Below are 11,208 nucleotides of genomic sequence, written 5' to 3'. Positions count from 1 at the left end.
ATCATGATCATAACGTGCATATAGAAGATTCATGAACCAGCTGTCCTAAACTCTGCGCCGTCCCCTTGCGTCACTGATGACTCACCCTTTAACAGCTCACTCCTACAACTTGCTGCCGACGCCTTTTTATGTCTTTATAACTGATCTCCTTCTCTTCAGAAACACACACCTCTCTTTATTTTATTCTTTTATTTCTTCTTCTTTTCTATTCTTCTTTCTTCTTTCTTCACTTCTTCTCTGTTCTTCTTTGTTGCCCGAAACAGAGACACGAGAGATTGAGTTGAGAGATGAGATGAGAGACCGGAGAGAGGGGCTGAGATTGAGAGAAAAGAGAAACAGAGATTGAGAGATGGAGTGGCTTGAGAGAAGAGATGAGTCCGAGAGGTGGAGAACTGGGAGACCCGGTTCTGCCCGTGACCGGCAAACCCGGGAAACCCGTCAACGCCGTACCCAGATCCCGGCAACCCAGCAAACCCGGAGACCCGATCCAAGCCGTCAGCACAGCCCATCCCATGCAACCCGTGAACCTCGGCCCAACCCAGACGACCCAGCTGAACCCGTGAGCTCGAACCCAATCCGGGAGGACCCGTAGCAGACCCGTGACCCAGCCGAGCCCGTACGCCGTTAGCCCGGAAAACCCGATCCTAACCCGATCCTCCTTGCCCGGCGATTCCAGCAGCAATTTCCGGCGATCCTTCGTTGAATTTTAATGGATTTTCACAGAAAATCCTCAAGGTAAATTATGATGAATTCTTGTAATTCTAGTTCAAATTGTTATGGTTTATGATTTGTTGGAATTCTCTTTGATATTGGTTGATTTCCCGATTGAGTGGATTATGGGTATTTTAGTGATGTTTCTGTTCTGGTGGTTGGAGTCCGACCAGTGGGAGTGTGCTCTAGTCTTGTGTTCCCTGTCAGCCAATTTCCACTTTGTGTTGTACTGATTGTGTGTATTTTTGAATAGAAGCCGTGTATGTATATGTGGTATTTTTCCCTGTCTCGGCCACTGTGTTTTAGTGTTGTTCTTATTCCGGCCAGTGGGTGTGTTTCGTGTGTGTGTTGGGTCATGTGATCCCCTGTGCCCATGTTTGGGAGATTTCTATATAGGTTTGATGTTGGGTATTGTCTGGGAGGACTGATTTAGAATGGGTGTTTTGAAGTAGAATTTTGATGTTGATGGTGGTGTTTCAGTGGCCAATTAGCAGTGTGTTTTGGACCGGTTATGGGTACTGATTTTGGTTCCTAAATTGTTAGATGATGTATTTTGGTTGCTGAATTTGTAGAGATGGGAAATTAATTGAGTATTTTGATAAATTAAGGAGGTTATATTTATTTAAGATTCAATGTTAAATTGATATTTTTTAAAAAGTGATTCTATTGAGGGAAAAGAGTTTAGATGTTACTAAATTAATACTAAAACTAAGACATATTATGATAAGTGAAAATAAGTAATATTCCTGAGTGATGATGTTAACACTTTATGTGTATATGTATTTATAATTATTGCAGGTGATGAACTGAGAGAATGTACGAAAAAACTGTGAGTATTCCTTACTCACTCAGAGTGATACACGTAGAGCTTTCCTTAATGTTTTGATATCTGCTTTATTTAATAGTATGCAACTTGTTTGGAGCATATTGTTTGTAATATGACATGTTTTAGTATTAAGGCATAGAGACAGATAGGAAGCTCTGAGAGGGATAGACAACCCAGTTGGTGGGTTTGAGGCTCTGAGGGATAGACATTCTTAGATTTAAGAGAGATAGACATCCTCGGTTTTGAAGCTCTGAGAGAGATAGACAACCCAGTTGGTGGGTTTGAGGCTCTGAGAGAGATAGACATCCATGGATTTAGGAAAGATAGACATCCTCGGTTTTGAAACTCTGAGAGAGATAGACAACCCAGTTGGTGGGTTTGAGGCTCTGAGAGAGATAGACATCCATGGATTTAGGAAAGATAGACATCCTCGGTTTTGAAGCTCTGAGAGAGATAGACAACCCAGTTGGTGGGTTTGAGGCTCTGAGAGAGATAGACATCCATGGATTTAGGAAAGATACACATCCTCGGTTTTGAAGCTCTGAGAGAGATAGACAACCCAGTTGGTGGGTTTGAGGCTCTGAGAGAGATAGACATCCATGGAGTTTTGTGGGATTTGAGGCCCTGTGAGAGATAGACAACCCAAGTATGTGGGTTTGGTACTCTGAGAGGGATAGACAACCCAGGACTGAGGCCTTAAGAAAGGACCCTCAGTGAAAAGCCCGTAGAAAGGATAGTGATTCTGGAGTTTGAGTCCTTGGTTTAAGTGTTTATAATGGTCATCATATTGCTGCACTACATGTTGTTGCATCGCATATATTTAATTAAATCAGTAATCTTATCATTATTGAAAGCAGTTGACTGACCCATATATTTATGTATGGGCGGTTTAGCCCATGATGCAGGTACGAAAGAGTATAAAGCTCAAGGATTGGATTTTGTTAGCATTGAAGAATTAGAACTGTTTATTAATATAGTTAATGATTGTAGTAATTTCTTTGTATCAACTTGCAATGTAATACTTTAATTACATTTGTCACTCAGTAAACTCTGATGTAATTTTTTAAAGTAAATAAATTTATATTCCGCTGCGTCAGTTATCTCTGATGTAGTAACGTCACGTGGGAACTGGAGGTTTCTGCTTACGAATTTGCAGGCTCAAATTTGGGGCGTTACATCAACAAGTAGCAATTTGGCCTAATATGACCAATTTTCCCACAATTATGACAAGTAGGAACAAACTTACCTTGTGTTCCTGGTTCCTTGGACTTTGACATCACATGATTATTTAAGCAAGAATTTTCTAAACAAGATGTATCTTCTATCACAGGCTTAATATCAATAGAATCTAATTCAGAATTAGAAGCATGTGAAGTAGAAGTACTTAAATCATTAAGAATTAAATCAGGCTTGTTAGAAATATCTGTATGAATACAAAACATGATTTTCAAATTATTACTTGAGAATTTTTTCAAGAGATCCTCTGATTCTTTTAATTTATTCTTTAGTGCACCAACAGTATCAAAAAGCATGGTGTTAGTTTTTGTGTTGGCTGCATTCTGTTGGACAAAATCACTTCTATGTAATGTTGTCGCTTTCACAGGGATGCTGCTTTATCCAAAGTCTACTCTTCAGCTATGTTCTTCAAGAAGATTCTGTGAAGTTTTCAACGAAGTTCATTTCAGTTCCCTGTCAACCGTCCGGACAACGTGGTATTCCGTCCGGACGTTCATTAGTCAGTAACATCCGTCCAGACGATGTGGTATTCCGTCCGAACGCTCATCTGTCAAAGCATCATCCGTCCGGACGATGTGGTATTCCGTCCGGACGCTCATCTGTCAAAGCATCATCCGTCCGGACGATGAGAACTTTCTGTCCGGACGCCCATCAGTGTCTAGATGCTTCGAACAGTTCAAGGTTGCATCCATCCAGACGTAATGGCAAATCGTCCGGACGCTCTTCAGAGTTCGAGAAGATCCCAGTGTTTAAGTGCATCCGTCCGGACGACGTGGTTATACCGTCTAGACGCCATTCAGTGTTTGACAAGCATGAAGGTTTCTGACTCAAGACATAGTTATGGGAAGGCGGCTGCTACCGTCCAGACGATATGCGATCCCATCCGGACGATGTCCTCTACAAGGCAAGACGTGCATACAAAGTTCAACCATCCGAACGTCAGTCTTCATGGTCCGAATGATCAAGCTTCATATATGGAAATTGCGTGCACCAGTTCAACCGTCCGGACGTCAGCCTTTAGGGTCCGGACGCTCAAAGCCTTATTATGGTAATTACGTGCAGCCAAAGTACAACCGTCTGGACGCTAGGGCAACACCGTCCGGACACGGCCTTGTTATGGAAGCTTTCAGCACTATTTTGGAAAGGCGGTTGCAGTTGACCGTCCGAATGCTCGGTCAAGCCGTCCGGACACCCTCTGGTATTTTGATCATAACTGTTTACTCAAATATCGGATTGGGACAAAATTGGCGTCGTTGGAAAGCTAACAAACAATACTATAAATTGAGTGTTCGGACAGCCATTAGAAGCATCCGGACAGAACCCATCCGGGCGGAAACATCTGGCGTCTAGACGGCAGAGAAAATTCTAGAATTACTTTTCGGACAAGGAAAAAGTTGCCCGTCCGGACACGCGTGCCACATACTCCATTTTTTACTCGATTTAGGCCTTCTAAAGCCTATAAATAAGGGGTTCTAGGCATGCATTCGATACAAAATTCTGTAGTGAATTCCATACAGCTTAGAGAGGGTGTTTAGGGAGATATTGAAGATCTGCTAGCTCTCTAGTTTTGCCAATGTGTGATTTGATCAACCGTAAAGTCTATCTTAGGGGTTGGCCCTAAGGTAAAGGATTCCATTGAAGACCCCTTCAGGTAGGAGACCTGGTTGGGAGGCATTCATGTTGGGTTACACGTTAGAGTTCAAGGTACGACCACTGCATCAGGGGTATGTGAGTGCTACTACTTTGTAACTAGCTTTGTCTTCTGAATAGTGGATATCCTGGGTTTGGCTGCCCCAGAGTGGTTTCTCTCTTAATTGAGTTTTCACTTCGTCAACAAAATATTTGTCTCCTTTAATTTCCGCATTTAATATTTTGTTGCCTACTACTTTGTTGCATCTTAAATGCGGAATTTAAATGAGACAAGATATTTGTTACGAAGTGGAAATTTTATGAAGAGAAAAAACCACTCCGGGGCAACCAAACCCAAGAAATATACTATCCAAAAACAAAGCTAGTTACAAGACACTCGTACTCACATAACCATATGCAGTAGTCATACCTTTAACTCTGATATGTAACCCAACACGAACGCTTCCCAACCAGATCTTCCACCTGAAAGGGTTTTTTATGGATTCATTTACCTTAGGGCCGACCCCTAAGATAGACTTCACACGAACACTTGAGCACACACTAGCACCGGCTTGAGAGCTAGCGGATCCATGTCTAAACATGAAATCCAACTACTTGTCGAACACTGAATGGCGTCCGGACGGTATTGCCACGTCGTCTGGATGGATGCACTTGAACACTGGATTCTTCTCGAACTCTTAATAGCGGCTGGACGATTTGCCATTACGTTCGGACGGATGCAATCTTGAACAGTTCAAAATTTCTAGACAGTGATGGGGTCTGGACGGAATGTTCTCATCGTCCGGACGGTTGCTTAGGATCCGACTTCTCTGAGTTAGAATCTACACAGAATCTTCATTGAACACTGAAATAGCCTTCATGAAGCTTGTGAAACTCTGAATATCTGAAGACTCTAAAATATATGGCATCCCTGTGAAAGCAGCAACCTTTCATAATAGTATTTTGTCAACAGAATGCTACAAATCAAAAACTAACACCTTTTGTCATTTTGTGCATTTTCTCTCCATTCCAGATACTTTATTAGCTCTTTACATTCTTTTGAGTTTATTTTAACTGTTAGAATATTATTTTTTGTGGAATTGTTTGAGAAGAATATTACATGAAATTGATTTTTTCTCTGCTGCTCAAATTGGGATATTTGTGCTGTCATTTGGACTATTTTGTGATATTACTGTGTATGTATTTTTTTGGGAAAGTCCAAATTACTGCTATTATAATGCCGAATTTTTTTTTTGACTAATGACATTTCATTAGTATTATTTTTGGCACCCTTTTGGGTTATTTTTGTAGCACTATGTCTGCAGACAGTTCTCAACGCAGGGTCCAACAAAGGACAGAAGAAGCTCAAGCTGCCTTCTTAGTAAAAGTAGAGAACAGGCAGGCTATTCCAGAAAGGAATGTCCTCAAAGTGGATGTGACGGTAGCTCCCTTTGATTACATTGCTGAGATGAACCCTTGGGGATATCTTTACAACTGTGCATGCACAGTATATCCCAGACTGGTGAGGGAGTTTTACAGGTATCTAGATGTGATTCAGGATAAGAACCATGGGATCATTCTTCAGACTTCTGCTCAGGGCTACATGCTTCAGATTGATCCTCATGTCATCAGTGCCATCATTGATTTTCCAGTCCTGCCTGTTTCTGCCAGATCCTTCACAGAGGACATTGAGCCCCCTACTTTGAAGCAGCTCAAGGATTACTTTCATGCCCATCCACAGAGCCATGAGCAAGCTCATGCATTTATCAAGATAGGTGCCTTTTCTCCCCCGCACCGACTGTTTGCAAAGATTGTTTTGCACAATCTATGGCCCACAGTTCGCAAGAGTGAGCTTGTTCTGAAGAGGGCCCAGTTTTTATATGCTCTATGTATGAGGATGCCTTTTTGTTTGTGTAAGCACATCCTCAATCTTCTGCTGGATATGAGAGATAAACACTCTATAGGGCTTCCTTTTGCGTGCTTGATCACAAAGCTCATTATTCAGTCTAGGATAGAAGTCTCTGCAGAGCCTGTGATGAGGATACAGGACTCCCTTGGCATTCAGACTCTCATGAAGTCTAATGCTCAGTTACGGTTCGAAGGTCAAGGCGAAGCTCATCAGCCACCTCTAGCTTAGGATGATCAGCATGCAGTAGCTTCCTCTTCTTAGACTGCTCCCCCACTTCCACTTTATGATGCTAGATATGCTCAGATACTGACTGCATTGAGTTCTGTGCAGGGAGATATTAGCTTTATTCAGCGGGAGGTTCGCTCCATCAGTACTCGAGTTGAGAAGTGCCAACTCAATATTCAAGAGTGTCTCAAGCACCATTTTCCCGATGATGATTAATTGTTTTTCTTTTTTGTGCTTTATTGTTTTATTTTGAGACAATTTTATTTTCCTGTTTTGGATTATTGTAATACTTTATAACTCTGGGTTTTATTTACTCTCTTTACCCTTGTCCTGTTTAGACATTAAGGGGGAGTAATTTGTTATCTGTTTTTTTTTTTTTTTTTCTCTACTCATTTTTACCTTTTGTCCTTTTGAGACAAAAAGGGGGAGTATTTTTTGTTTTAGACCGGGAATGTATTTTTAACCCTGTCAAGTGATTTTTGTCCTAGAATGGCCAAAGGGGGAGTTTGTTAGTATGTGATTGGCTGCATTCTGTTTGAACAAATCACTTTTATGTAATGTTGCTATTTTATCAGGGATGTCGTTTATTTCAAAGTCTTCATTTCCAAGTCAAAGAAATCAGATCCCAAGCATCCGTCCGGATGGCCCAGTATAACGTCTAGATGCTCATCAGTCAGCAGCATCTGTCCGGAAGACGTGGTAATACAGTCCGGATGCCCATCGCTGTCTAGAAGTTTCGAACTGTTCAAGGTTGCATCCATCTAGACGTCTCAACAACACATCTGGACGCTCTTCAATGTTCGACAAGAAATCGAATTTCCTTCTCAAACAAAGATATGGGAAGAAAACTGCATACGTCCGGACGTCAGGTCTACATCATCCGAACGCTATCCTTGATAAGGTAAGACGTGGAGAAGAATTGCAACCATTTAGATGTCAGGGCAACACCGTCTAGACGCCACTCCTTCTTATGGAAATTGCGTGCAGCAGAAGTGCAACCATCTGAATGCTAGGGCAACACCATCCGGATGCATTATGGAAACCTGGTTCCACAGTTTTTCATCCGGACGCTTTCAGCGACCGTCTGGATAGTGCCTAGAGAAATTCGTTCCAGACTCGATTTAGGTCTGCTGAGCCTATAAATAGAGGCCTCTAGGCATGTACAATTTATAGAATTCAATATTGAATTCCTTAGAGCTTAGAGAATTTGTGAAGATCTGCTAGCTCTCAAGCCGTTGCTGTTGTGTACTATTGCTATGCTCGTTATTGAAGTCTATCTGAGGGAGGAGCCCTAAGGTAAAGGAATCCATAGAAGACCCTTTCAAGTAGGAGACTTAGTTGGAAGGCATTCACGTTGAGTTACGTGTCAGAGTGCTAGATACGATCACTGCATGGCAGCAGCATTTCAAAGAGACTCAACAGAATTCGGGTATATGAGTGTTACTGTCTATGTACTAGCTTTGTTTTCTGATAGTAGATTTCCTGGGTTTGCTACCCTAGAGTGGTTTTTCTCTTCATTAAGTTTTTTTTCCACTTCATTAACAAAATATTTGTGTTCTTTAAATTCTGCATTTATAATATTTTGTTACATATTGTGCATACACACAGAGAGCAAATTAGAAGTTATTCTATTTTTCAAAAGGCACATATTGTGGTGCTATCATCTTTCTTGGCCATTATTCCTTGCATCTGGTGGTGCTATCATCTTTCTTGGCCATTTAAGTTCTTGACATTATCGGATGTGCAACAGGATCTCCGAGATATTGGTATTAAGAAGAGTAAAGTTGAAGTCTCTTTCTGTGATGGACTTTCGTTTCTTTTCCTTCCTGGTATTCTTTTTTAAGCTTCCTCTCGATTGATGCAATGGTTTTTGTGTGCGCTTTCTCCCGCCCCTTCTTGGTGTCATTGAGTGCCCGAATGGTTTCTTCAACGTTGATGCATTCTTTTGCCTTGTCCATGAACTCTTGGAGAGAGGTTGACATTTTCTTTGCAATTTCCGCCGTAAGGGTTCCCTAGGGGGAGAGCCCATTAACAAGAGATGCTAGAGTTAACTTTTCCTGTGTATCGACTACAGTCAATCTTTCTTGGTTGAAGCTTTCAATACAATCTTTAAGGGACTCAATGGACCCTTTTGTTATTGCAATAGGAACGCAGTTGGTCTCATATGTCTCCTTCTTGAGGGGAATCATGTTATGAACATTTTGCTGAATGATTTCAAATCATCTATCAAGTTTGCTGGCAAACTTGCAAACCATTCTCGAGCATTCCCTTCAAGAGTGAGGTTAAAGGCTCTGCAGGCAATTTCATCTAGGGTGCCATGTAATGCTAAGTGTGTAACAAAAGCTTCTAGATGATCTGCTGGGTCAGTCGTTCTTTCATATGGCTTGATGCGCGGATTCTTGAACCTTTCAGGGAGAAGGACTTCCAAGACCTACTCAGTGAACTGGAGGCTCCGATCTAAGAGCAAATCTTCTACCACTAATCATCTTCTGCCTATCATACGCTCCATTCGTTCGCACTTCGCTTGCAATTCTTTGAGCATGGCATTCATTTGAATTTCCTCTGATTTGTTCAAATATTCCCCTTCTTTGCGATTTTTCATGGCTCTTCCTCTTGCAGGGTTCTCCTTGGATCATCCTCCCGGATGGCTCTCCTTGGCTCCTCCTTCCAAAGGGTTTTCAGTCTGGTGAGATCCTTGCCATTGAGATGCAGCACTTCTACTCCTATCTAGTTCTTCAGTGCTCAAATAATCTCCTTCCTCCTTCACTTTCTTCCTTGGACTGGGGGTATCTTCCTCTAGAGTCGTGTATAGATCCTTGATTCTACTGGGATGGAAGAGGTCCTTGTAACAATATTTTGGGAGTGGATTGTTGAAATCTTTGATTTTGGTGGAGTAAGATTTCATTTTCACGATTGAGGTTCTCCACATGTCGCGTCATACGATGGTGTTGAGCTTCTAATTCTGCTTCTCGTTGAGGCTGTCTGGAAGTTCTTGCGGCTCTGGTTTTTTCTGGAGTGTTCGATGATCTAAGGAAGAATTCTTGTTCATCGCGTTGAAAGGATTGCTCTCTAATATTTCTGAAAAATAAAGAAACTTCTAATTTAACTATGTGTGTGTGCAACGTGTAACAAAATATCAAAAGTGTGAAATTTAAATAAGACAGATATTTTGTTCACGAAGTGGAAACTAAATGAAGAGAAAAACCACTCTGGGGTAGCCAAACTCAGGAAATCCACTATCAGAAGACAAAGCTAGTACAACGACAATAACACTCACATACCCGACGTAGCGATCGTATCTTGCACTCTAACACGTAACCCAACGTGAACGCCTCCCAACCAAGTCTCATACTTGAAAGGATCTTTTATGGATTCCTATACCTTAGAGCTCCTCCCTAAGATAGACTTCACACGAGCAAAGTAACCACACACCAGCAACCCTTAGAGAGCTAGCAGATCTTCACAATGTCTACCTAAACACCATCTCTAAGTACAGAAGAATTCAACACTGAATTCATGTAAATTACATGCTTAGAGACCTCTATTTATAGGCTTTAGAAGACTGTTAGTTTTTGTTGGCTGCATTTGGTTGGACAAAATCACTTCTATGTAATCTTACTACTTTCATAGGGATGCTATTTTATTCAGAGTCTACACTTCAATTATGAGCTTCAAGAAAACTTTGTGCAGAATTCAAAACAGTCAGTTCAGTTCCCTTGCATCTGTCCGGACGACGTGATATACCGTCTAGACGCTCATCTATCAAAGCATCATCCGTCCGGACGATGAGAACTTTCCGTCCGGATGCCCATCAGTGTCTAGAAGCTTTGAACTGTTCAAGGTTGCATTCGTCAGGACATAATGGCAAATCGTCCGGACGCTATTCAGAGTTTGAGAAGAATCCAGCGTTCAAGTGCATCCGTCTAGACGACGTGGCAATACCGTCCGGACGCCATTCAGTGTAAGACCAGCTATGGGATTTCTTTCCAAAACACAGATATGGGAAGATCGCTGCAACAGTCCGGACGATGTGGATTCCCGTTCGGACTCGCTCATCCATAAGACAAGTTGCGCATTCAAAATTCAGACGTCTGGATGACAGTATTCATGGTCCGGACGCATGAGCTACATATATGGAAATTGTGTACATCTGATTAACCGTCCGGACGACCATTCCCTTGGTCCGGACGCGCGAAGCCTTAATATAAAAATTGCGTGCAACTGAAGTGCGAACGTCCGGACAAAAGGGCAACACCGTCCAGGAGAGGCTCAAATCAGGAAAGAATTTTAGCGAAATTGTGGAAAGCTGATCACACAGTTGTCCGTTCGGTCGCCTTATGTCTACTGTCCGGACGGCGCCTAGGTTTATCAAGTCAAACGCTCATTTGAACCTGCAGCCTATAAATAGAGGTCCCTAGGCTTGAGAACTGTAAGAATTTGGTAGTGAATTCCTTATAGCTTAGAGAGGGTGTTTAGGGAGATATTGAAGATCTGCTAGCTCTCTAGCTTTTGCCAGTGTGTGATTTGGTCAGCTGTGAAGTCTATCTTAGGGGTTGGCCCTAAGGTAAAGGATTTCATTGAAGACCCATTCAGGTAGGAGACCTGGTTAGGAGACGTTCGTGTTGGGTTACACTTTAGAGTTCAAGGTACGACCACTGCATTAGGAGTATGT

At 42.0% G+C, this 11,208-nt stretch overlaps 1 protein-coding gene across 1 annotated transcript; it reads left to right on the top strand.

Annotated features, from left to right (window-relative positions):
• The first annotated feature begins 248 nt into the window (after positions 1 to 248).
• Positions 249 to 6,917, top strand: LOC133861688 (uncharacterized). Its single transcript, XM_062297481.1, has 3 exons — positions 249 to 735; positions 1,510 to 1,540; positions 5,678 to 6,917. Exon 3 carries the CDS (start codon positions 5,718 to 5,720, stop codon positions 6,537 to 6,539), a length of 822 nt encoding a protein of 273 aa, XP_062153465.1. The 5' UTR covers positions 249 to 735; positions 1,510 to 1,540; positions 5,678 to 5,717; the 3' UTR covers positions 6,540 to 6,917.
• Positions 6,918 to 11,208: the final 4,291 nt, after the last annotated feature.

The sequence above is a fragment of the Alnus glutinosa genome, chromosome 2 (genome assembly GCF_958979055.1).
Source record: "Alnus glutinosa chromosome 2, dhAlnGlut1.1, whole genome shotgun sequence".
In the NCBI taxonomy this organism is placed as follows: domain Eukaryota; kingdom Viridiplantae; phylum Streptophyta; class Magnoliopsida; order Fagales; family Betulaceae; genus Alnus; species Alnus glutinosa.
Note: the sequence above shows the minus strand (reverse complement) of the source record. Positions and strands in the feature narration are given on the sequence as shown.

Bases quoted from the DNA above. Each gene is read 5' to 3' on its own strand.
- LOC133861688 (XM_062297481.1), top strand. From the start codon at position 5,718: ATGTCTGCAGACAGTTCTCAACGCAGGGTCCAACAAAGGACAGAAGAA.